The 27317-nt window shown below is 41.0% G+C and overlaps 1 protein-coding gene across 10 annotated transcripts in view; it reads right to left on the minus strand.

Moving 5' to 3' along the window:
- HIPK3 (homeodomain interacting protein kinase 3) overlaps nucleotides 1–22295 on the minus strand; it is a 148405-nt gene extending 126110 nt beyond the window's left edge. For 2 of the 10 annotated variants that reach the window (XM_075065206.1, XM_032769831.2), the window contains exon 1: nucleotides 22210–22295. Coding sequence is in view for 2 of the 10 variants with exons in the window: in XM_032769830.2 (XP_032625721.1) it covers nucleotides 21236–21254 (19 nt within the window). In the remaining 8 variants the exon portion in view is untranslated. Of the gene's footprint in view, nucleotides 1–21235; nucleotides 21349–21393; nucleotides 21532–21811; nucleotides 21885–22209 lie in introns of those variants that run through there. The other 8 variants (XM_075065207.1, XM_032769832.2, XM_075065208.1 and 5 more) reach the window with 6 other exon arrangements.
- Between the last annotated feature and the right edge of the window lie 5022 nt (nucleotides 22296–27317).

The following is a 27317-nucleotide window of genomic DNA, read 5'->3' on the forward strand; positions in this document are numbered from 1 at the left end:
TGGTTCTAGCAGGTTCCTGATTACTCTAGTGCAGCCCCTGCTCTGGTCACTCAGGGAACAGAAAACTACTCATCCAGTGACCAGTATATTTGCCCTCTACCAGACTCCTGTACCCCACTGGTCTGGGTCTGTCACAGTACATATATTTCAATGTATTCAGCTTGCTATGGAGGTTTCAGTAGCAACAATTGCCATAAAGCAAATCTAAAATCCCAGCATCACAATTTAGAGATTTAGTTTAGTCTGCAAATTCAGCACACTAATTCCCATGACAACAGAATTTTCTAGGTAGTTTTACTACAATATTTAATACATTTTGCAAATTATACATTTTAAAGGAGTTCCCTTTTTTAATGTTTCCCTTATATTTCTTTGGTTCCTCTAGCTAAACAGCTAGAGTCCCCACAAATGCAAAACTTACCCCTCTCTCTCACCCAGATAGGTAATATCACAAACCAGTCATCATAGTTCAGGGCCACTACACTGGTATTTCACTTCGGCAGCAAAGCAAGGCTTCCAGGTCCTCAGCTGTTGTCTCTCTTGGGTGTAGACATGCATCTGTCCCCCGTCTGACAGGGTTATTTCTGTGCTGCACAATTCCCTGCTTTCTCTGCATATTTCTCAACATAGACTGGTTGCCTTAGGACACCTGCTTTCTTTCTCTTCAGAGGCGGTTAACAGGTGTAATTGCTAGTTATACAGGTGAAACCACATAGCATGTCCTATGCAAGCCTACTTTACTCTTAAGGAGAAAAAAAAGGGAGAAAACATATTAAAAACAATAAAAACCTACACGCGTGTTAATAAGCTTACCAGAATTAACGCCAGCTCTAATATAGATTCTAGCAGGAGCAGTCCTTCAATGTCCCACTGAAGTGAATTCCTTTGCAGTCACAAATTCATCACAGCTCCAGCTCAGAACAAGGATTGGGGTCCTCCATGTACCGGAGGTCCTATCCATTTGCTGGATCAGGAAAAAAAGCCATCAGCCAGTTTGGAGCCAGATTATTTATCCAAAAAACCTCTCTTTGTCTTTTGGTCCATGGAAAATCCAATTTAAACTAGTATATGCTTGCCTCTCCAGTGGGGTGGCTTCAAAGGGATGATAACAGAGCAAGTACTTTATCATCCCTCTTTTCTACTAAAGAAGGTACAAATAATGTCACAACAACATATACAGGTTGCATTTGATACAATGTACCACAAAGATATTAACCCTACAGTTCAATAAAGTTCATTCAAAGTATTGCAGGACATTGACAATCTGTCACACCAGCCACTTTGAAGTTTCGAAATTAAGCAGAAAAGTTGTCTTCCTAATTCAGGATAACCTGAGTTTCACTAAGATTTGCTCACAGACCTGCTCAGATTCAACACTCTATGGGCTAGTCTACACTGGCAGCACTTTAACATGCCTTGTGTGGTCGCAGTGCAGCGCTAGGAAAGAACTCTCCCAGCTCTCTAAAAAAATCCACCTCAAACAGGCGGGCAGCTCCGTGCACTGGGGCACTGTTTACACTGGTGCTTTACAGAGCTGCAACTTGCTGCGCTCAGGAGGGTGTTTTTTCACACCCAAGTGAGAAAGTTGTAGCGTTGTTAATTGCCAGGGTAGACAAACCCTTAGTCTTGCTAGCTCACCAGCTGTGCTCTGCACGTAGCTTGTTGAGCCATACCGGGATCAGAGTGGGAGTCCGAAGGATATGGGGGCCCTAGGCTGGGAATGAGACAAAGCTGGTGCAGAAAGGGATCTCTGTCTCTTTGCACTGACAAATCAGTACATTAAGGCCTCCAAAAGCACTGCTGCCTTGGCTCCTTGGCAAACTCAGGAAGTAGCAAAGTGCCTCAGCATAAAGCATCGGTGCTTGAAAGACTTCCCTGCATAGGGAAGCTAGGAGCCACAGATGCCTATGAAGACTTTAGACTCCCCTTGTCACCAGACCCCTTTTACCACTGGTGAACAACCTGTGGACTACATGTGAAGAGGATGAATACTTCTTCCAGAGCTGAAGGGGGGAGGGGCATGGATGAATCCCTGCCCCCATACATCCCCACTTTCTGTCCCTGTCCTCCACACCCACAGTAACCGCACCCATCAACACCACAGCTGCCCAAACCCCAGCAACACCATACAGAGTCAAAGTGGACAGGATGAGCAGCCATGTACAGAAAACCTGGGGACCTGAGCAGGAATGAGGAGTGGATGGGAGGGAATGTTGAACGTATACATGTATGGGCAGGGGAAGCCTCAAGCTGAAGTAGTACTCCGTTCCAGTTCAACACACCAGCAGAGATCTTTGGTGAACAACCTCAAATTCATAAGGACAGAGCTCCTCTCTGCTCTGCTTCCTCAGTGCAGGTCCTCAGTGCACCCCTACTTCAAACTTCATTTCTGCATGCTCTCTCATATAACAGCTCCATTTCGCTACTATCCCACTTCTCAACATGCACCCACCACCCACATTCTTGCTCTGCTTTTAGATAATTCTAAAAGGTGTTTGGTGTTGGAAGAATTTGAGCGTCCTTCAAGGTGGAATATGTTCTCTAATACTAATATCAAACCTGGATGCTTGCTTAGATTACTAATCTAAGCAATAATTCTTTATAAACATGAACAGATATAACCATGAAGCTGTTTTGCTAATCTCCTGGATAGAAACAGTCCTGACTAGCCACCCAAGCTGCTCTGCCCCAAATGGGATAAGCCTGGACACGACCTTCAAGCTACAGACCTGTCAAACTGTAATCATGAGAAACAAAAAGATCGGTAGTCATTTAGACCAGGTTCGCTGATTAATAGCAGAAACTACTGCATTGGGTTGTAGTGAAGAGAGCAGGGAAGGAGGGAGGAGGACAATCTAAGGGCTCTAATGCACACCAGATAAAAACCTATAAATCTTGTCACATCAAGCTTGTGGAAAAGCAATTTGCCAACACAGGCATGCTGGTGGGTGGAAAAAAAACAATGGCATGGCAATTAGCTTACTACGAAGCAAGTTAATTGCCAACTTTGGAAGAAATGATGGCCAACATTTTCTGGTATATTAGGGCAAAGATCAAACCAGTGGAAGATTCCCCTAACGTAGTGGAATCTTTGAATAGTCTATAGCTGCCATAACTACATACATACCGATCCCAACACAGGGAATGTTTCTAGGGAACCCCAAATGCTTGTCAAATCTCTACAGTCACACTGATTCCTATGGTCCACTGGCACCCAGCACAATTCTGAGCAACATGAGCTGCTGTAAACTGCAACAGAAGACCAACCCAGGAGTATCAAGGGGACACAAACTCACTCTTTCCACTTCCCTTTCAGTCTAGTGTCAAACATATCAATTGGAGAAGCCAGCCCTTCAAAACAGGTCTAGCATCATCTTAACCTTGTAGACAATAGTGCAAGGCGCACCAGTCATTACAGCCTGAAGTTCACCACTCTGTGGACTCAAAACAGTGCCTCTAGAAAAAAAAAAATCGAGATGTGCAAAACTTGATCTCTCAAACTGCTCAAAAAGCATTTTCAATACTTTTTGTCATATGATGTGTATGGGGATTTTTTTTAAAAAATGTTTAATGCATCAAGCCGTACACAAAGCATGTTATAAGGGATTGCAGATAATCTGATATACTTTGGGTGCATTCATGAGAGACTGAAATAGCTAACTGTCCATTAAGAAAATGTCATGTTTATCTTAGAAGAGTGAAGGTGGTAGTTAAGCAGTTTCTGTGCATGATGTATCTAAAAAAATCCACACAAACCTTTTTGCACCAAGACACAAGCTTCTCCCATCCAAACTAAGTCTGAGGGTCTCTTTTTGAGACACTAAAATGACTTCATACATCTCCTCAAACACCATGCCTCTAATGCTCTATCTACCAAAAGAAATGCCAGTAGGAAGAGGGATTCCCGACGGCAATACCCTGGGTCTAAGTGATTATCTGTGGACAGACTCCCAGATTGCTAGGAGAGGCCATGCTCCAGCCATTTGAGGCTAATAACATCAACTTTTTGACTCGAGTTTGGTTTTGATTTTTGTTATGACAGTACTAATGTGAAGGCACCCTTGTAAACCCTCTTCCCAAATGCACAGAGATGGTATCCTTCACCCGTAGTATCTTCTCTTGATTAACAGGAAAGAGTAGCAGATTAAGTCACCCAATGCAAGAGACTGCTGGAGGTTTTAATTTTGAGAACCCAAAATTATAAATAGGATGACTTTCCTTTCACAAATATATTAATCCATTCACCCCTCCGAAGGACACTTGCGATAAAATAGTAAGCAGACAGGGAATTAAAAAATGACAACACTGCCACCCTGCATGGTAAAAGCACTGAAGATCCCTGTATTCTCTTTTGCAAGTTTCTATTGTAATTGGTCCAAATCAATCGGAAGAAACCTGTCTCTCAAATCTACATCCAAGGAAGACACTACTTCAGCAAAAGTTGGCTACATGTACTCTACATTACTCCTCATGTGAAGCTCTGTTCTTTTCAGCCTATATCAACTCCAAAGCTGTCGAGGTAAGTGTCTTTTTCAGCAGTCCATGTAACAGTGTACTAGATTTTAGTAGCAACTCAGGGTTGCTGTAGGGTTTTGCTGATACTACAACATGTTCCAAAATTGTTTAAATAATAAAAGTAGAGGAACTGTTCCAGAAAATAGATTTACCGGTGAAATTATGCTAAACCATAAAACTTTAAATATAGCTTTGGCCCTAGTCCAAACACAGGCATAAATGTTTGCAGGAGCGATGGTGTCCCTTGTCTGTTTGCCAGAAGCTGGGAATGAGTGACAGGGAATGGATCACTTGACGATTACCTGTTCATTCCCTCTAGAGCACCTAGCATTGGCCAACTCTTGGAAGACAGGATACTGGACTAGATGGACTTTTGGTCTGACCCAGTATGGCCGTTCCTGCGAGTGGGGCTTGAGTGGTGGCCTTTGTAGACTCCTTTCATCAATCCATTAATAGTTACTAAAATCCTCAGTATTCCCTGTAAGCAGGTGTGCATATTTTAAAAAACTCAGTTTAAAATTTACTAACTTGACTTTTCATTAGGTTTAGCTGTCACCCTCATATGCATGCAAAAGTCTGTTTAACTTTCCAGCTGTACTGTAACTGAATATAGAGAACATACTGACTAAACATATCAGCACGGCTCACTGTTAAATAGATTCACATAACTTAGAAAAATATTTAAAAGTTTGAACAGTAAATACGATACTGGATTTTTTGTTATAGTTGCTGGAATGTGTAATGCAATCAGTACAAAATATCAGTCAGAAAACAGTGTTATAAAATACAACTAATTTTTCCACAAATATTTTATACAATAAAGGCTGACTTAAATAGGTAGCATGACCATGAGGTAAATTAATTATAAAGTGGAGAAAATTTATCTTCATAATTTAAAAATATATTAAATACCATAATCTGTTAAATAAAAAATAGAAGAGCATTATAGAAAGAATTAAGATTTTTCATAAATGCAACTATTCAAGCATGCCTGTAAACCAGAAATTGAAAGGTGCCCTGTGAAGGAAAGAGAAAAATTGTTTGCTCTACTCTTTCCCCCCCTTTCTTTGTGATATATAAAGAAAGTCTGAACGTACCAATTTTTTTTTTAACCTGAAAATCCTCAAGACTGTTAAGTCCTGTCCCAGGATAAAAGTCAAGCAGGAGAAATAAAAAGGTTTTAAAAATGTTAGGCCTTCTTTATACATCAAAAAGCAAATATATATATACACATACACACACACACACACACACACGGCATAAATCTGTGTTTCTTCTGCAACTCACCTTTATGGGGTCAGTACAGAACAGATTTTAGTTTTCATTACTAGCTTCCATCGTAACATTTATTCAGCACCTTCCTTACAAATATATCAAAGTAATTATTTCTTTATAAAACTTAGTACTTACATAGTGCCTTCCATTTTCAAAACACTGTACAAACACAAACTAACCAATCATATCTAAGGATCCCCAAACTGCTCCACAAATTAGAGAGTGATAATGCAGCAACAGCAGGGTGAATAAAAATTGGATTTTTAATTGTTAAATTATGTTTTTCTTTTTCAAAATAAACTTCTTTAAAATGGGATCTGAATTTAAGATAATATATATTAAGGCCTAAACTTATTAAAATCTCTTAGAACATTTAAATAAAAAAAATAAATACGCTGAATTCATTAGCCTCTATCAAAAACATTAGAGTTAAAGGTTGATTTTCTATAGATAGAAAAAAAATCAGGGGAAAAACATCTAAATTTGGAGGTCAACCTTTATAAATATGCACAATAGTATAAATAAGAAATATATCATTCACCATTTTCTAACATACATATTAATTGTACATTTTTAGTATCTGAAAATACTCAACTATAATTGCTTAAATAAATGTATATAGCAATACAGTACCCTCCTAGGTAACAAAAAGATGTACCATATCTAATGTAAAGGCTCTATTTAGTTGTAAATCAGTATGTTTTAATGGTTATCTCAACCATTGAGAATACATCTCTCTCTAAAAAAAGAAGTGAAGTACAAATGGAAAACTTGATTAAAATTGATTATTTAAATCGAGGTTTTCCACTTGGTGATTTAAATCAGTCCATACTGAGAAACTCTAGACTAATTTGGGAGCCATTAAGCACCCAGCAATAACTCAACCACAGCCTTTGTCATTCAAATCTATTTTATCAAGGAAAAGTAATGTTAGCCAAAACACAAGGTGGGAGAAAACTGCTTTGAAAACAGTAGCACTACTTGAAATCTTGAATCATAACCTACACAGTCAGTCGAGTATGGTAAAAACGAATTTGGTTCAGATGCTGACCAAAAAGGCCATACCTATGCACCTGTGGACAAGACAGAGTAAGGGAAAGAACTGTAGTTAGTAGAATTGCGTACAATGCCCACATCAGCCTGTTGCAGGACTCAGACTCACATTCGTGTGGACCTTCTTGCTGAGACTACTAACAGGAGCAATGACTTCTTTGTTTCTTCTCTAAACACTAGAATATATTTCCTCCTACATGGAGTTAGTCCATTTTTATCCTCTTTTTAGATAAGTTTCACTGAGCCTTTGCACGTGTGTCTCTTCCTGCACAGTTTTTAAACTAGCATCCACCCTTTTTTGGAACCCCTTCCCTTTGCATCCGACGAAGTGGGTATTCACCCACGAAAGCTCATGCTCCAAAACTTCTGTTAGTCTATAAGGTGACACAGGACTCTTTGCTGCTTTTACAGATCCAGACTAACATGGCTACCCCTCTGATACTTCCCTTGCTCAGATACCCTCATCAACTACCCGAAGTTTTGGGTTACTAGAGAAGCTGATTTTGCTTCTTCCACATCACTCTTAAACCAAATAGTTCTCATTAACTGTCACTAAGACAACAGAACTGCTTCTCTTCTCAGTCTGTTTGCCCCTTCCCTGCTGTTTTTATTAATCTTCCTCCTGTCTGTATGCCTCATTCATCTCTGCTCTTTCACATTTGTATAGTATTCCTCCCCGCTAAAGGAAGAGAATCATACCTACATTCCAGCACACAGATCATCTCTTGTGGCATTGGCATGCACAAACTGAATTCATCTCCACAGTTCATCTTCAGGTTCAAATGTAATAGGATAGGACAAGTCCATACTGGAGCAAGGCAGAAAAGAGTTAATGATCTCTCCTGGAAACAGGAGCTAACATTTACCCTGTCCCACCACACCTGCCAGAAACAATAAGTCTGGAGGGAGGGCCTCTAACTGAAGGAAATAAAACAAAAGAAAGCAGGCTTCAGAACTGAGTCTTCCTGACAGAAGAATTTTGGATATAAAGCAGAGAGGTGCCGGCTGAGCAGCCAAACCTAGAGGAAAGGGTTGGACTGGTCATGCTACTAAAAACAGTTAAACCACAGGAAGGCAATGAGTTTTGACCATACACTGAACATATAGACTGTTTTGGAACAAATCACCTGGGAGAGTCACATGTTCACATATGTTCTGTTCAGGAGCACAAGAGGAATTCTCTCCAGGTTTACAAATTAACAAAAAGAGAGAAACAGGAGGTAGAATAGTACACAGTTCTCACAACCTCACACCTCACAAGTTTGAAGTTTCTGTAGAATTTTACACGCAACTCTCCAACTTTTTACACTACAAAATGGAATACATTATATTAGTAGCTTCTCTACTAATTGTTGTAGGGAAGCTCAGAGGATCCCAAAGTTTATTACAATTATTTTTGCAGTCTTCCAAAAGGCTTAGAAAGTTTGTAAGCACAGCAAACTTGGCAGTCTTTGTGACAACCTTGAAAAGCATGGACTGTTCCAAGTTTTACAACACTAATTATTAACTTCTTAATGACATTTGATTTCCCCATCCCAGAAAAAAAAGAAAAAACTTATATTGCTGAAAATTATGAACTTATATTCAAGAAACTGTTCACACTATTTCAGAACTGCTTTGACTAAAGTATAAACAGTTACTTAATATACAGTTACAGTAATAATCAGGTACAAGTTACTGCTGCTGTGGCAGAAACCATAATAATATGCAAAGCTTAACCACGTGCTACAAAGCTAAAACAGTAGTTATACTTTAACAAAAACTTGTTTTCTAACGTTTTTCAGACCATTTTTTATTAGTGAGCATCTAATTCTAAATCATAATTGTTAAAACCATTTTGCAGTGCATTACCTAAACAGATTTTCCCAAATATTACATTTGCTAACAAATACAAGGTTCCAATTACCATTACTGACAGCTTACTGTTACATTATATTTTAAAACACACTGTACAAGACACCAACCTAGTATGTTATCTCCCATCTTAAAGTCACTTCAAATTTTCTAAAGACATAATTCAGTTCTACCTTTTATTATGAGTCGCTTCCAAATAGCTAAATCAGTGTGATTCCCAGCATAAACCAGTTACACTGGTAGAAAGATGCTGATAGAAGTATTGCCTATTTCACAAGTTTATGAAAATAAGCCATAACGACATGAGCCCCCCTACATACTGGTATAACTCTCTACATTAAAGAATTGCACTGATTTAACTTGATCTGTTTCCAAACTGACAGAATTAAATTGATGCAAAAACAAAATGCGACAAATCCTAAAAGATCTCTGTACACAGCATGAGAAATTTGTCTCTGGACATGAAGCAATCATGACAACCTAACCAAAAGGGGGATCAGAGAGCAGATTGCTTTCAAGAGATGTACGTTATTCATAAGAATGGCCATACCGGGTCAGACCAAAAGGTCCATCTAGCCCAGTATATGTCTACTGACAGTGGACAACACCAGGTGCCCCAGAGGGAGTGAACCTAACAGGCAATGATCAGGTGATCTCTCTCCTGCCGTCCATCTCCATCCTCTGACAAACAGAGGCTAGGGACACCATTCCTTACCCATTCTGGCTAATAGCAATTTATGGACGTAACCACCATTAATTTATCCAGTTCTCTTTTAAACGCTGTTATAATCCTAGCCTTCACAACCTCCTCAGGTAAGGAGTGCCACACTTTTCTTTTCTCTCTGTACCTGCTTTAAAATGCCTTAGCTAAGTTTAGCTTATGGAAGATGCAAACCCAGATAGTAAGTAAATAGTTATTTCCTGTTTCTAATCAATCTTACTTTTAAGATTACTGTTGTATGGGTAATTTCATGCAGAGGTCCCCAAATAGAAGAGAACCTTGTAACCTGCAAGGAGAAGTACTGAAGAGTAAACACTTTCCAGAAACTACACCATCCTCTGATTCTTGGTCAAGGGGCATGAACAGATGTGTCATCTCACAGACATGTTCACCTGCCACAGCCAGATGGTAACACAAGGGGGAAGCCAAAAGACCAAGCAAGACATTGAGTTGGAGTGGTATTGGTCACAATGTTATATAAAGCAGAGTTTCTCAAACTGGGGTCCAGGGACTACTCTGGGACTTCACAAGTCATGCCTGGGGCCGTCAGCCTCGCTGATCATCAACTCCCCCTCCCAGTGCCTCCTGCACGCCATGGAACAGCTGTTCAGCAGTGTGCGGGAGGCACTGGAAGGGAGGGGAGGAGCAGGGAGGGGGTGCACGGAAGCAGGGAAGAGGAGGGGCAGGGGTGGAGTGGGGGAAGGGCCTGGGGCTGAGCACGGGATTTGGGGGCCTGTGAAAAATTTTAAATCAAAATGAGCGTCCTCGGGTTGCTAAAGTTTGAGACCCACTGATATAAAGTATATTTAAGTTGAAGAAATACCGGGTTTCTGTATACATCCTCCTCTGCATGCAAGCCTGCTGGCTATTCAAGATAACAGTAGTTATGCAAATGAAGAGAGGGGATTATACTTACTTATACTTCTATTGTACTTTAAAGTCTCTTAAGTTTTAACTCTAATAAAAATATTCAGCTTCTGCCCCAAACTGAAAGAAGACGTACATGAAGGTGAATTCCCACACTCACGAAAGAGAGAGATGGATGGAAGAATACTGAGACACAGTAAAACAAATGGACCATATTATACCCTCCATTTCTATTGGTGAAAGGGTAAAGGGACACAACAGATCCCATCCCAGGGAGATCTGCCTTTGTGCTGTCATTTATCCAACCCTATCATTTCTCTAACTCCATAGAGGCACTTTGAGCTTCTGAGACAAGGGCAAATAAATATCTGGAGTCAAATCAAAGGCTATAGAGTCCAGTTTCCTGCCAAGTCCATGAAGACCGGCATCTTAGGGTATGTCTACAATGCACAGTTGTCGCCAAAACGTTTGCCTTTCGTGGGTACTTAAACCCCTACCCGCCTGCGAAAGACAAAAGTTTTGCCGACACAAGCAACAGTGTGAACACAGCTTTGTCGGCAGAAGCACTCTCCTACCAACAAAGCTTATGTCACTTGCGGGGCTGGAAGTATTTTGCTGGCAAAAGTGCCAGAAAAATACCACAAAAAAGCGTTCACACTTGCTGAATTTTAGGTCAACACAGCCTGGTTGCCAAAAGCTGCATAGTGTAGACAAGCCTTTGGTGGTGCATAACAGCCTGAAAAAGCTCCAGGGTCAGGAAATACTTTAGCACATACACTCCTACCTGACTGGAATGCAGGGAGAGACATAAAAGGATACTCAATGCAGGATAAGCACTGAGCAGGTAAAAGAGCCAGAAGAGCAGGTGAAGAGATAAAGCTCCTACAGAAAGCTCATTCACTGAAATAACTGACTGGAAGATTATAAGTAGGGCAAGCTAAGAATGAGGAGGTGGCATGCAACCACAAGTTGGAGAGGGGAGGGGTACTGGTTCGCACAGCTATCCAATACTAATCTCTTAGGGACCAACATCATTTCAAGCTCAAGAGTAGGACTGCACAGATGATATATTGCATTTATCTCAATATTAAATTCTAATATTTGGTAGGCAAAAACTGATAAGTAATCAGGAGAAGGCACAGAATGAGAATAAGGAATTCTGGGCTCTCTTCTCAACTTTGCAACTGACTTGTTATGGGGAAACGGACAAGACACAACCTCAGTTTCCCCATTGATTAGGTAAGTATAGTATTTATGAACAGAATTAGAATTCAAAACCAATAGGTGAAGAGAATGATTTGAGCCATTCCTATCATGTGATTTTCAGTTCACAGGAAAAAGATTAAACATTTACATTTTGAAGTAGACTAAAGTATTTCAATGACTGACAACTGAAGTTCAAATGAAATTGGTCAGAATTCCATTTTTTTTTTTAAATATAATGAGCGTTAGACTAATAAAATATAAAAAGGAAATTTTCACAACTTAGTGGTATCCTAAATTATTTCTGAAAGTCCTTTATACCAACAGTAATATTAAAGAAGGCACAAAGGCATAATCATTATATTCATACTGTACACACATTAAAAGCTAAACTTTGTGATTCCAATATGATTTTAGTGACAAACACAAATGCGATGAACAAATGTTTTTTTTTCCACCTTTGCTCGCAAGCAATAAATTAGTATGCACAGGGAGAAAAATGAAATATCTGCCACCAGCTCTGAATCAGCTATTGAGGCTATCCTCAATACAAACAGTAGATCTAAACTAGCTTGAGCATCTACATGCAGACCTATCAGTCTGATCTCTTTTTTTAAAATTAATTTATTCTTCATTAGCCTCAAACAGCAGATCTACTGAAATAAAAAATTCTCAAATGACTGGAGAGAACCTTGGGTGGGCCCCCTCCTATATGGGTGAATTTCATCTTAAGAAAATAGCTTACATGGTTAGGAACGAGGCTTGGAAAAATCTCAACCAAAACAAATAGAAAATGTGGACTAGTAAGTGGTCTGAAGAGCTACTGACTCTTTTACAGAAAAAAGGGAGACAGGGAGCAGAGTAATTGGAGAGAGAAGCTGACAGGCAGGAAAACTTGTCCAAGCTATGGACAGAATCAGTAGTAACTTCTCAGCTCAGGAAAAAGGAAGCCCTGCAAAGAGGTTTCTGAAGGGTGTGTACTGAGGGTGTACTCCTGGGGTAATTCTGCATCACTGTGCAATGCAAAGTCTTCCAGAAATTAACGTTGTGCATGCAGAATTTCCTTTCCCCCCACAGAAATGGGCTGCAGTGCCGCTGGCCACCACTAGGGGCTGCTGGACCTGGAAGAGCTCATCTTGCACCTAGAAGACACTGCCAGGGATGGGGGAGGAGGAGCTGGAGGGTTCCCAGCAGCTGCAGTTCCCTGCACCCCCTGAGGGAAGGAGATAGGAGCACACAGGAAACTCCACGCAAGCCTGGGACCAAGCATCAGGCTGTTTCCCCCCTCTGGATCCCTGGGCTGAGAGGTAGGGGGGCAGGTGTCTGGGCTGGTGGGAGGGTCTCTGCAGCAGGGTTCTGAAGAAAGAGGGTGTGGGTAACTGGGCAAGAGGGAGACCCATGGCTAGGCTCTGGGGGGGGAGGAGGAATTGTGGGTATCTGGCCCCCCAGCTGGGCTCTGCAGCGGGGGTGGGGGCAGAGAAACAGGAACTGGGTTGTCATAAGGGTGTCTTTAACTCTCTACTCCTGGGTTAATTTGTGTGTGTGTCTTTATTGTTACAGACATACTTGCTGACAGGTATTTTGAAATAAATTACCAAAATAACTGAAACTGACATGATTATGTAGTGTTATTTTGACAAATAAAATTTGCAGAGTTTTAAAATACTGTGCGCAGAAGTTTTATTTTTTTGGTGCAGAATTCCCCCAGGAGTAAAGGTGCAGAAGTCTGAATATAAGTTAAACATGCATAGCATGAAGGGAGAGGGAAATGACACGTTTTTGAGTAGGCTAGCTGGCTCAATCCTTAAAACAACAGGTGTTGGGTAAATTTAAATTCTAATAAAAAAACAAGATTAAAATCTGTACAGTACAGATTATGTAGGACACTGATAAAGGTGTTCATAAATTTCTGCTTAGATTTAATGACAGTTCAATTGTTTTGAGATTTTAGGTTATAACTTTATAATAAACTCTATCCAGTCTATTTTTATTGATTTCTTATAGTTAACCGTTATTGCGGTCCTACAATGGGGATCTTTTTTTTTTTCCCATTTTGGATTTAAAATGTTGATATGTATTACTTTCCCAATAACTACAATTTATTTTCATTTTTATTTGCATTTGTTGAGTCAAATTTCACTGCAACAGTTGCATTTTATATGACAACATATAGGATCAGGGCCTAAAATGAGTAAGCTCCTACATATGTACAGATACCTGTTCCCCTGCAGAGCATCACTGGCTTCAATAGAGCTCTGTGTAGGCCTAATGAGTTCTGTCTATGTGCATGAGTTTGTAGGATCAACAAGGCCTTAGTGATTTCTCTGATTCCAATATAAAAAGAAAACATCTCTGCAATAAAAAGATTCTACCACATGTGAAGCATGGTTATTTATCACTATAAACATTTTATAAAACTTGAGTTTATCTATTCTTTGTTCTATGTCAAGCTTTTTCAATACTAGAACCTAGACATTAATTGCAAGAGAGTTTCTTTATCATCCCTCATAATGAGCACTGTACAAATGAAATCAGCACCCATTTTATAGTTCATGTTCTTTACAACATTACCACCAAGATAAAAACCCTTGTGATGACACAAGACAAGGTCTGTAAAACATCAAATTCCATAATTTGTTTGCCTCAAATCCATGAACATTTCAGAAAATATTTAGTTCCATGACAATAACATTTCTACTATATATTTTGGATAACTAGTTATTGCTTTTGTGTGTGTACCCAGTAAGTTATATTTATGGAAACATGCACCTTTTCTATTCTCTAACAAGTAGTCTACAGTGTATGGAAAAGAAATAAATCAACATAGAAAATTAAGTTAAACCATGCATTCAATTAAAAGTAATTTAAGAGGTACTAAACGGGAAATCATTAATTGTTTGAAAGCTGTGACACCACACAATGAAGATATTCTTTTCCAAAACTATTGATTTATTTTGGTATCACTAAATGGATGAGAGACTGAGATGTGCTCAGTTTAAAATGTTTACATTTTAAATTAAGAATTGTTTCTTGGGGAAGCGTTTAGCAATATATCCAATTCTAGCAACGAGTATTCTATAGGTTACCCATTGCAGAGAAATTTACCATTTATGAACCATTCTACCTCATTACTTTAATTTTAAAACAGGCATTCATATTTTTACAGATATGCTTACACTATCTCCTTAGAAACTAAAAAATATTTTCCCCTACTAATTTTGTTCTGATCCATTTTACCAGCAACTATTTTATTGCTGTGTTTTGAAGGAAGCCAAAATTAACATAGCTGTTTTGTTTACGACAACTTACACAGCACCTTATTATGCCCAAATATTTTTGGACACCACAGAATTTAGGGGGTTGAGAGCCAAAGTGAGTCCCGCAGTTGTGGAGCAAATTTTAACAACAATACTAATCATAGCCTTATTTTTATAAGGCTTTTTTTCTAATCCTTTTATTTGCTAAAATAGCCTTAAATATGGAAAATCTTCACTAACTTTGGAAGTATGTCATGGTAATTTTTCCCAACAATCCCTGGTTATTCAGTCTCACCAGACACAAATACACAGAGTTTATTTTTGATGCCTGTGGATTCTGTAGCCATACATTGCCCAGTTTTGCAAAGCCCTAAAGAATCCTTTCTATGCCACCCCAAAAATCCTGAAATTGGCTATGAACATCAGATAAGCCCATGCAAGAATGTCTGACATATATATACACACACACAAACATTCAGTCAAGCCAGAAAGGGAACACGATATGCTATTGTGGCACTCTGTGCCTCAAAGCAGCACCTCGTAACCCCATATTCATTGTCATCATTGTCATATAATTAGGATATATCATGTATAAAGTATGCCTTGTGAGGTATCATTTTTAAAGTCTTGATTGTTGAACATGAATATTCCATTGGATTGTATGTGCTATCATTGTATGCAAAGTTATGAAGTTTTGCTGTGTGTGTTACTGAAATATGTTGTAAGGTTGGGAAAACCCACAACCAGCCTTTCAGGTACAATAATGGAATAGCCAGACAGGCTGATGCTCCAGTAAAAGGAATCCACTTTCCCAACAACCATCCCAGACGACTTCTCAGAGAGAGCATATAGACAATGGAGAATGCTTAACCAATAGGGGTGGAACCCCCACGTCACAAGCATAGATCTTTCCAGCAAGCTAGAAGAAACTATGAAGAGAGGAAGTGACATCATGACTTGGCCTCACTCTCCAACAACTCGACACCTAGAAGCATATCTGAAGAACAAAGACTTTAAACTGGGGGAAGGTGGCCCCAGGCTGGAGCAAGGTTTCAGCCTGTGTACTGAAGGGTAAGCCACTGCTTGATTCAAATCCTGTTTAATTTATAGAACTCAGACTGACATTTTATTTTATTTCTTAGGTAACCAACTTTGATCTCTACACTTGCTACTTATCATCACTTAAAATATATCTTTCTGTAGTCAATAAATCTGTTTTATGTTTTACCTCAAATAGTGTGCTTTGGTTGAATTGACTGGGAAATCTCAGCTCAGTTTACAAAGGCTAGTGTCTGTCCTCTCCACATTGAGGGAGGGACAGACTGGGTAATGAACTTACACTGATCAGGCTTCTGACCAGGGCAAAATGGTACAGCTCTGGGGTGCAAGGCTGGGAAGCTGGAGGGACATGGCTGGAGCCTCTCTATTGCTGGTTCATGATTGGCTGGGAGAAGCATTCCTGTAACTCACTTGGAGGTGTCCCTGACCATAGATGTCTGTGTAAGTACAGTATCTGGCAGAAGTTTATAGCTTGCCAACAGCACCACAGAAGGGATACCTCAGTTTGATGGGATGGGAGAGAGGGTTCCGTAGTTCCACCGTTCAGATTGCACCCTGGCAACGCTATCTCAACTATATTTTAGTAGATCGCATAACAGTAAGTCATTTTAAATAATCTCTGAAATAGAGAGGATTTATATACACACACGATTATGGGTGTACTCGAAATATGTAGTTCTAATTAAGAAGTTAGAGAATGTTCCACATAAGTTTTCAGCAGTGTAGAAGTCAGGTCAAATGTTTAATCTAAAAGCCTTAAATAGCCAGAAATATTTCATAATAAAATTGCTGACTGATTTAAGGTTTTGTTTTTAAAAAATAATTATTTTCTCTTCCACTTTTAAAGAAAATTGGAAATTAGAAATTAACTTTTAGAAATAAAGAGTGCAGCACACAAGTCACAAGAGATCACAAAATGTTATTTCTTGGGTTTGTCTACTCTTAAAACACTGCAGCTGTGCCACTGTAGCGCTTCAGTGAAGACACTACCTACATCGATGAGAGGGGTTCCTCAGTCAGCATAGGTACTCCACCTTCCTGAGATGTGATAGATCTACGGGAGAATTCTCTTGTAGAACGGGCTAAGTGCCTACACCAGGGTTGAAGGGTTTAACTTCATCGCTCAGGGATGTGGATTTTTCACACCCTTGAGCAATAGTTATACTGACCTAATTTCCTAATGTAGAACAGGCCCTCCTATTCCCAGAATAGGGTTCAACATGATTGGTTTTATACAGAAAGATGAATTACTTCAGATTACTATGACCCTTCAGAATAGTATAAAACAAAACTACAAATGTTTCCTACCTGCCCTCAACCTCAAGTTGAGAGATCACATCTTGAGAAATTTCTGCAAGATGTCAAAAAGCAAATCTTCATTCAATTTGACTATTTTCTCAATAAATTGTACAATAGCCTTGTTAGAAGAATGCTTTTAAAAGAACAAGCTTAAAGTATATGTAGAAATAAAAGCTTTTTCAAATGAACACCTGGTGGATCAGACTAAGCTTTTAAAAAATAAACAAACTGCACCCATACAATATACCATTAAAAGATAATGAGGAGACTAGCCAGGAATATGAGAACATTCACTTTGAACTCCATCTTTATATTTTTCTTATTTGCTTCTGAAAAGTTAATGCCCCAGAAGGAAAGTATAGCCCTGTGATAAAGACTAAGACAAAAAACAGGTTTTAAATTAAGATTTGTCTATAGACAAATGAGCAGCAGGATTTTTCAAACCATATGCTCCAGTCCAGGACTGCTTTTGTCTACTTCCTCTTATGCTACAGGGAAAGCAGTTTAAGATGTGCTAAAGCTGCTAATGCAATTTGAATGGTTTTTTTGTTGGTAAATTCTCTTCCTGTGGGGAAAAAATATGGAGGGCATTGCTAACAAGTTGTGCTAGCTGCAGAAATAGCAAGAAAAAGCTTGAAAATACAGATATGCAAGTTGAAGTCCTGTAATATGTAATGGAATACTAAACTGTTAAAAACTGTTTTGACTCTTGTTACCAGGTATATGTGGCCTACTCATCTTCTCTCTAAAACTGCCCAAAATTCTTTCCTACAATATTTCACAACTTGTTTTCTTGAACTTTGGTCTCATGCAACCAGCTCATTTCAGCTACTGAACACACACTTCCTATTTTCTTTTCTTTCCAGTTCACATACTAGAATAAAACGTGGCCTGTAATCCTTCCTAATTTAGAATAGCTTTCATGCTTCATCAATGTAGAAATGGTGTTCCCTCAACTCCTCCCTCAAGTAACATAAATCCTTTAGGTATTAGTGAAGGTTCCCTTAACTAATTGCATCTTCCTAGTTTTCAATACAAAAGTTTTTTAGAAGTAAAAACTTAAATTTGTTTTGGAAACAAATGCATTTGCTTCCACATAAAAATAGTTTTAAAAATACTGTAGCACCAAGTGCAATCTACAGCTGTTTCCACATTTTTAAAATAGCAGTAGAGTTAATATTTAGAACAGTCAAAAATTAGTAGCCTAACCTTCTGCAGACCACATTACCCATCTAAATGACCATCACAATCCAAGTTGAAGAAACAGTACATATCAGAACACATTCTTCAATAAATTAACTTTAGGGCAATAATCTTAAATTCTCTTGTAACTGTGCAGCAGTCACAACAAGAGCTCCTCAGTGAATCCATCTTAAGGGGGTTTACAAACCTACAGATGACTAGAGACTCTTTCTTACACTGAAATATGAGTGCAATTTTATTAATCCCAACATGAAGTACATCATTGAAGAAGATTAATAGTCATTGCCATGTTTCATTTTTTCATGTTTGCTCATTAGACTATTCTACCTACCTTTACTATATTTACTGTAGTAGTATAAACACACATCCGAAAAAATAAGGTTGATAAACTCTCAGACACACATCTCGTAACTTGTAGACTGTTTGACAAAACAGTGCAGATTAAAATGTAGAGGACTTCTAAATTTATACAGTTTAACTTTATTTCGTGTTTGGTAGTATTTTTCATCCAAACTGCATACCCTCCCCATGCCTGATGGAGCGTGTACACACACAACCACCAATAGTTACAGCTATTAATCAATATGTTAGCTGAAAGTTAAATAGTATCAGATTTCTGAAACTGAAGTTTTTCCATCTGCATTTCACATTACTTCTGAAGTTCAGAAAAAATATGCCCAGCCAAGTGTAATCATATCATTGTCCCTGGCAAAAAGACTCATCAACTGAGAACTCTACAAGTGAGGGCAAATTTGTAATTTTTTTAAAAAAACTTCAAAAGTCTGTCAGAATAAATTATAAAATGTTTTTATTTATCAGTATAGTGATACCATGAAAAAAGAAAATTGTATTTTGATTTTTATTCTCTACACTAACATATTAAGGCCCCAAACCCACAAGCTAATACATGCAGGTGGACCCCTATGAACATAAGTTTGAAGAATCAGATCCTAAGTTCACAGTACCTCTAGGGTGGGATTTTCAGAACCACTCAGCATTGGCCTAACTGGTAAAACTCCCATAGACTTTAATGAGAGCAGTATCAAGTCCACACACTAATCATACCTCTAAGTCACTACATGTTGTTCCTTTAAAGCAGTCTAGTAAAACAAAACAAACACATTTGTCTAAAAATTTTCTTGAATATTATTATAACTATGATTTCTCCCCCTCAATTTCTTTACTTTGTATATTTGATATCACTCTGTTTTCCCTGTTTGTGTGGGGGGGTCTCTCACAAAAGAAAGATGACAGAAAATGACATCCAAATATAAGAAACCACAGAAGTTGGTGGAGGGGCTCAAGACAGATGTAGCTCCTTAAACCACTTTATTTTTTCTCCTAAATTAACCAGATTTCAAGGTGATGGAGTCTATCTAATTCTAAAATGTTTGCAAATATACAGAATCATATTAATACCACAAAGCACCAGTCAGAACTTCTACTCAAATAAATCTATGAAGAAATAATTTATCAACATAACACCATGCCATGGGTGGAAAGCAAAATAGCATTACAATTGAAGTCTCCAACATTTAGAGTAGTAAACAAGCATAATTAGTCTAGCAAATTCTTCTACATGATTAGATAAATCTGGTTCATCATATACTCACTGGCATGTTTAATATATGCTGAGATAATACAGTCATCAATATCATATCAATTTTCTCCATTTAAGTCATCTACAAAAAATTTAGAGTACATATTGCTGTACTCTTTATTTGCAACCTCATCGTGCCACTTCATAATACAGTCCTGACCTATTTTTCAGCTGCTTAATTACTCTGCTGGCTGACACGCTTGTTAAAGTTAAGACAGTTTTTAGTTACAGTGTGTATTTCAAACATAGTTCCTCCTGTAACAATATTAATTTGCCAAAGGTCTCTATAAACCAAACCTCTGGAGACTAGCCAATATTTTTATTTTGCTCTCAAATCAGCTGCTCTGTTTGAACAGACACTGTGTGCAACTGGTGTAATGGTATGTAAAAGTAATATTGAGAGAATACAAAACTATATTTAACTCTTAAGTCTTGTTACTAGTGACCTGTAGCTTTAACATCTGTTACCCCCACACTAACAACGTACTTGGCCTGTATTTAAAGCTAGTGATCAAAGCAAAAACACATTTTAAAAATGGTATTTAAAAAATATTTAAGATCTGTTAAGTAAATTCAGAAGTCTTAGCTAAATCAAAATGTTCTAAGAATAACCTGCTGACCATAGGATGGAAGCAGTATACATTAGTTTCTGGTTTTCTCATTTTACAAATTAGATATTTTGCATCTAATATCAAAAGAACCTCTACAAAAATCATTTTAAAACATTACCTATAGCATTTCTAGCTCATTTAGGGCTTGATATAAAAGGAGTTATCAATATTTATCTTACAAAGTTAACTAATCCATATGCAGTAGCTGATTTTATATGGTACAAGGATGATAAGACACTCAGCACCTAAAACCAAAATGGAGCTGGGATACAGAAATGACTCCGGGGGGGGGGGGGGGGAAGAGTTATAAAAAGTAACTGTGGAGTCTGCTCAAGTTTTGTTCAAACAAGAAACTGGTTGTTGTTTTTGAATAGTCAAATTATATACACAAGAAGACATTATTAGCCTACCAGTACTTTAAAATCAAATGATTGGTAAACATTCTCCTTTAAAAATAAGTGCCTTTGTGACAGGTCAACATAAAATAAAAAGCATCTGAAACCCTGAGAATTGCTAGTTTTGGCCACTCTCTAATCAAATGTTTAAAGTACAAAGCAGCACCATGTCCTATTTAATTTTTGTCAAGCTCCTATTTCGACTGATTATAACAGCCAAAGGATAGACACTTAAAAACAAAACTGTTAAAGAGCCAACACAACAACAAATAAGCATTTTCGAAACGAGCTCTTCATAATAAACAGAATAAATATACCGTCACCTGGGAACAGCAGCAGCATTTCACAGAGTTTGAGAACACCATACAAGGACTAAACTAACACTTATTACTAATCATGGTGGGGGGAGAAGAAGGGGGAAGAAACCGCAGCAACGTAACTTCCAAAGGAGTTCCACTGAATTGTCAACAGTCCCACATACCATTTTAAGTTATTCTTTTCCCCCTCGGAAATGGAAATAGACATACTCCTTCCCAAACTACATTTGCAAATTACCTCTGTGTCCCAAAGGGAAGCAATAATCACTGTAACAAGAGAAGCTCAGCAGCCACGCCTTCCTGCTGGCCTGACAAGTTGCAAAGGGAGGGGATCACATTTCTTCGATCACAACAACAATCACACACAGAGCCTCCGGTTAGTTCTACACACGTCAGACAAACCCATCCAAAGGGAAACTGCAGAATGGGGCAAAGCCAGGGAAAAGAATAAAGGAAGGGGAAGCTTTTGGGCGTAAGAGAGAGGGAAGGGATGATAAAAGTGGAACAACGGGAAAACAGAAGGGAGACTCGGTGTAGGACCAGACTGCTTGTTTACCACTAGATTTTTCGCGGGAGCGTTACCTCCGTGGGCAAACTTCAGTGCCCGGGGAGCTGGAAGGGGAACTGCGCAGTACGTGTGCGAGGTGGGGCACCGCCTGCCCCCGTCCCACGGCCTGGGGAAGAAACTAGAAGGGTAGGGGCGGCTCAGCCCATGGCTCAAAGTTTGTTAGCGCCAGCGTCGTCGCCCCCCTCCCCACGCCCTGACTCAGCTGGTCCCCGGCAGGAGGCGCCTTCGGGAGCAGCAGGCTCCGAGCTGCTACCACTCCCCAGAGACGGAGCAAGAAGCACCCGCGTCCTCTCTCGTCCAGACTCTCAGCTGCCACAGCCACAGCCCCACCCCCAGCGGGGCATGCGGGGGGTTCGGCCCCGGCCCCGGCCCCGGCCTCAGGTAGAGAACAGGAGCCGGCTCTCCCCCTCACCTTCACAGGTTGGGCAGCGCGAGTGTCCGAGCTGCCGCCGCCCTGGGCATGTCCGGGAGAGTCACGAGGAGGCGCCTCCCAGGCCGTGCTTAGCTCTTTGCGGCTGCTGCTCCTGCGGCTGCGGCTGCCGCCGGCGCCTCGGACGCTGCCATCTTGTCCTGTCGGCTGAGAGGAAGGAGCCCCAGCTCAGCCTGCTTAGTTCCCCAGGCCTCCGCCTCATCTTCCCGGGGAGGGACCCGGCCCTCCCCCGGCCGCTCCTCTCTCCGCCGGCGGCCTAGGCGCTGGGGCCCATGATGCACTCGGAGGGGCCCGCGGGACTCGCTGCCCCTCAGTCCCGCTTGGACCTAGCTGGGCCCTCCCTAGCGGAGACTGGGCGAGCTCTAGGCCTCCGCCGCAGCGGCAGCGCCCCCGCCCGGGCCCTGCCTGCCGCCGCAATCGGAGCTGCTGCCCAGAGCCCGGGCCCTGACCCCTACTCAGCCCCGCCGGGGGATCAGCCTCCCCGCCTGCTGCCCCAGTTCCCTTCTTCCGCGCCAACCCCTCTGCCAGGCTCCTCGCTAGAGCCCAGGGAAGAGGCCCTTGTCCCGCCTCTAGGAGACGGTTCAATCTTTCCCTTTTCCCCTCTTCGAGAGCCGCGGGTGAGCCCCTTGCCTGCAGGGGAAGCGCAAAATCAAACTCCTAGGTTCAGCTAGGGCCCTCCCCCGACGCAGTAACGCCTACATCTTCTAATCTAGCGCACTTTCTAGCTGGAGTTATTAAACCCCTTCACAAAGGGGAGTAAACATCATTGGCTCCATTTTACAGATGAGGAAACTGAGGCACAGGAAAGTGCAATGACTTTCCTGAACTTGTGTGTCACCTCAGTGGTGGAGTCAGGATTAGCATACAAGTCTCCTGGTTCCAGTCCTCTTTGAAGTAGGTCACACAGAATAGGCTGAAATGCCAGTCTGATATCTACTGTTCATGTCCAAACTGCTGTGGGGTGGAGGAGGACAGATTTGTGCTGCCTGTGAACTCTTTAAGAAGCCCCTGACAAATCTGGGTACCTTCCCCTTTACCACAGTCCTAACTCTGGCATCTTTCCCATTCCCGCTCCTCTAGCTCACAGAAATAGAGCTAGGGCAAGGAACCCACTGATTTTTGGCTGGGGGGGAAGTTTTTGTTGTAACTTCATTTACATCAAAGTGATACATTTGGTTAAAGCAGGAAGCATCAGTAGAATTACTTAATGTCTGATCCATTCACACAGACTGTGGCAGGACACCTACCAGGAATGGCCCTGTAGATGGTGGTAAGGACAAGGGATGGACTCTTGCAACTTACAAGCTCAGACAGGAAGAAGATGCAATTAACAGAAGGGTGTTCCTGATTTGTTTAAACCAGCACTGCTGCTTTATAAGCTTCAAGGGTTCATGTTCTGTCAGAGACTTCCCATAGAAAGCAGCTCTCAGCAGCCAGGAGGGTCCACTGCCAATCACCAACTGCGTTGGAACCTTGTGGCTGCACTATTCCATCCCTTCCTGGTTAAATAGATCCCTGATAGCCAGAGAAAGAGAAATTACTTACATTGTAGCATCTAGAGTTCTCTGAGATGTGCAGTCGCTGTCTGTATTCCACTGGTGGATGTGGATGTGCATGTGCATGTGCTCTAGGCACCCGAGACTGGAATATTCTTACTAGCAGTGTCTATTAATCTGCACCTACATCCTTCTCGTGTTGGAAACCAAGAATATGAGGAGCAGCATGGACAGACCCCTTCTCCAATTCCTTCACCACCACGGACCAAGCTAGAGGGGAAGGAGGAGAGGTAGCAGAATACAGATAGGGACCACACACCTCAAACTACTTCAGTTACTATAAGGTAAGGAACTTCTTTTTCTTTTTTTAGTGCAGTGTCTATGTTCATTCCGCTATGGGTGACTGACGAGCACAAAGGATGTCCACTGTGGAGGCTTGTACTATAGCATAGTGTCTCATGAAGGTCTGAATGGAACGCCATGTAGTCACTTGGCTTATATCAAGGAGTGATGATGCTTGAAGTAATGCTACTGAAGGTGCTTGTGGTCTGGTAGAATGGATTCTCACCCCCTGTGCAGGAGGAAGGTGTATCAACTGATATCAGAGCAGGATGTAACTTGAAATCCACTTAGAAAGTCTCTGACAGGAGATTGTTTGACCTCTCATTCATTCCACAAGGGAAACAAATAGTCCATGTGACTTCCAGATAGATTTTGTTGTTTGCTGGTAAAAGGCTGATGCACAGCAAGGAATGGAGTCTCTTATCTTCAACACTGGTATGAGACTTTTGGGGGGAGCATACTGGAGGTAGTTGTCTTATCTGATTTACGTGAAATTATTTTAGGAGTTAGGTTTTGATGAATAACAGGGCCCCTGCTTCCTGAGCAGTCCCTCCTGGCCAGAGTTCCCTATGCAGCTACCTCCTTCTGTTCACTCTCTTTTTCTTCAGCACCCCTTAGTGTATGTCTATACTGCAATTAAAAAGCCACAGCTAGTCCATGCCAGCTGACTCAGACTCAGGCTATGGGGCTGTTTAACTGCAGCATAGACATTCAGGCTCAGGCTGGAGCCTGGACTCTGGGACCCTGTGAGGAGGAGGGTCTCAGAGCTTGGGATCCAGCCCAAATCCACATGACTACACTGCAATTAAACAGCCTCACAAGCCCAAGTCAGCTGGTATGCCTCAGCTCCAGCGTTTAATTGCACTGTAGATATACCTTTAGAGACTCTCCCATGTCTTTTTAGAAGTCCTGTTGCGCTTCACTTGGGGCTGGTTTAGTGCCCGCAAACCATTTCACACAGTCCCACCAATTAAGTCCATGACTGCAATCCAAAGGTTCATACTGATTTCTAGAGGCTCTGCCATCCATACTAAGCTCTTCTACCAGCCTACTCTTCACAGGGTCATGTTGCATAGCTATGTCTCCCTGAAGCTTAGCCTTCTAGCCTCTAACTTCCTTCTCTTACCACTGTATCCCCTGTTCTGAGAGAAAAGGCAGTCTATATACTGCCTTCCTCCAGAGAGCTCCTCCTGATCAGCTGGAAGACAGGGGAGGCCCTACCCCATCCTATGCTACATGGCTCCTGATCCTGAGCCTTTAAAGGAACAATGCCTTGGTGTTTTTCCCCATCCGACCACTTCCTCTCTTCCACTATCAGGGCATTTCCTGGGACCTTGTTCATTCAAACTCCCTGGAACAGGATCTTGTGACCCTTCCACTCTTAACAGTATACCCTGTTACAGGGTCCAATTCCTATGAGACCTTCTCCTTATGAAATATTGTATACAATGGGTCACCTATCAGCAGCTTAAGTTTTTCTATGCTTCTGGCAGAAGTGATGGCCATTAAAATTGGTGATTGTCATCAATAAATAAGACAATTCCTAATTGTTCAAACAGTGGTCTAGTTAATGTTAAGAATACCAAGATAAGATCCCAGGTTGGAGTTGGTTTGGTTATTGGCGGTAAGGTTCTAATTACACCTTTAAGAAAACATACCATCACCACTTGGATGAAGATAGTGTGGTTGTGAATTGAAGGGTGTCAGACACTGATTGCTGCCATCTGAACTTGCAGCAAGCTAAGGGAAAGGCCAGCAGACTTGAGGGGGAGGAAATAATCCAAGATAGCAAAAATCCCTACTTTCTCTGGGGACATGTAATGATGCTTAGCCCAAATGGAGAATCTCTTCCACTTTGCTATATAACATTTTCTGGTGGATTCTTTCCTGCCATGGTGAGGATGACTTGTCTTCTGAACATCTCTGTTCTAGGTTTGACGTCCATCCAAATACCAGCTATGAAATGGAGAGCGTGGGGGATGTTGGACCTTGCCATGTCCTGGGTCAAGGACTCTGGAAAGAATTGGATGCTGACGGATGGACAGGTTGACAGGTGAAGAAGGCTGGAAAATGGGAGTCATGAGAATGATTATTGCTGTATCCTGTGGATCTTGTATAGGACTTGAGAAAAGAGTGGAATGAGTGGAAAGGTATCCTTGAGATTAGCAGGGCAATGCCCCTAAAGCCCTGACCCAGGGTCCTTCTGGAGCAGTACCTTTTGCATTTCCTGATCGCTTGGGATGCAAAGAGGTCCTAATGCAGGGCTCTCCACAAAATTGTGTGACATCCGCTCATGGTCGGTCAATAAATGTCCAACAAGGCTCTCTGCTGAGAACTGTGTTTTCCCAGAAGTGAACTGCTGATAGGGTAGCCTCATGTTGAATGCCTCAGGTTCACAGACTGACTACTTCTATGTAGAGGGGAGTGGATCTTGCCTCTTCCTGCTGCTTGATGTAGAACACTGTAGTCCTGTTATCCAGCATCACTAGAATATGATGGGATCATATAACTGGCAAAAAAGCTTTGCAGGCTTCCTGGACAGCTCTCATTTCTACTAGGTTTATATACATTCTAGCCTCCTGAGAAGTCCATATGCTTTGTGCTGTATCCAGGTGGGCACCGTAAAAAGTAGGAATTTATCTGTGTTCAGCATTTTCTTTAGTGTGGGAGGGAAGGAGGAAGGGGACCCTCCCATACAAACACACATTTGTTGTTCATCTACCACTTTAGAGAACCCTTCAGTGTGGAGGGGATCATTACAACTGTGTCCATTCTGTGTTTTCTTGGCACACAATCTGTTTGAAGCCAAGTTTATAGACAACAGAGATGAAACCTTGCAAAAGATGTCACGTGGGTGCATGACACTGTGCCCTGGTCTACACTATGAGTTTAGGTCAAATTTAGCAGTGTTAGATCGATTTAACCCTGCACCCATCCACACAACGAAGCCATTGTTGTCGACTTAAAGGGCTCTTGAAATCGATTTCTGTACTTCTCTCTGACGAGGGGATTAGTGCTGAAATCAACCCTGCTCGGTCAAATTTGGGGTAGTGTGGATGCAATTTGACGGTATTGGCCTCCTGGAGCTATCCCAGAATGCTCCATTGTGACTGCTCTGGACAGCACTCTCAACTCAGATGCACTGGCCAGGTAAACAGGAAAAGCCCCACAAACTTTTGAATCTCATTTCCTGTTCGCCTAGCATGGCGAGCTGATCGGCACAGGTAACCATGCAGAGCTCATCAGCACAGG

The sequence above is a fragment of the Chelonoidis abingdonii genome, chromosome 4 (genome assembly GCF_003597395.2).
Source record: "Chelonoidis abingdonii isolate Lonesome George chromosome 4, CheloAbing_2.0, whole genome shotgun sequence".
In the NCBI taxonomy this organism is placed as follows: Eukaryota; Metazoa; Chordata; order Testudines; family Testudinidae; genus Chelonoidis; species Chelonoidis abingdonii.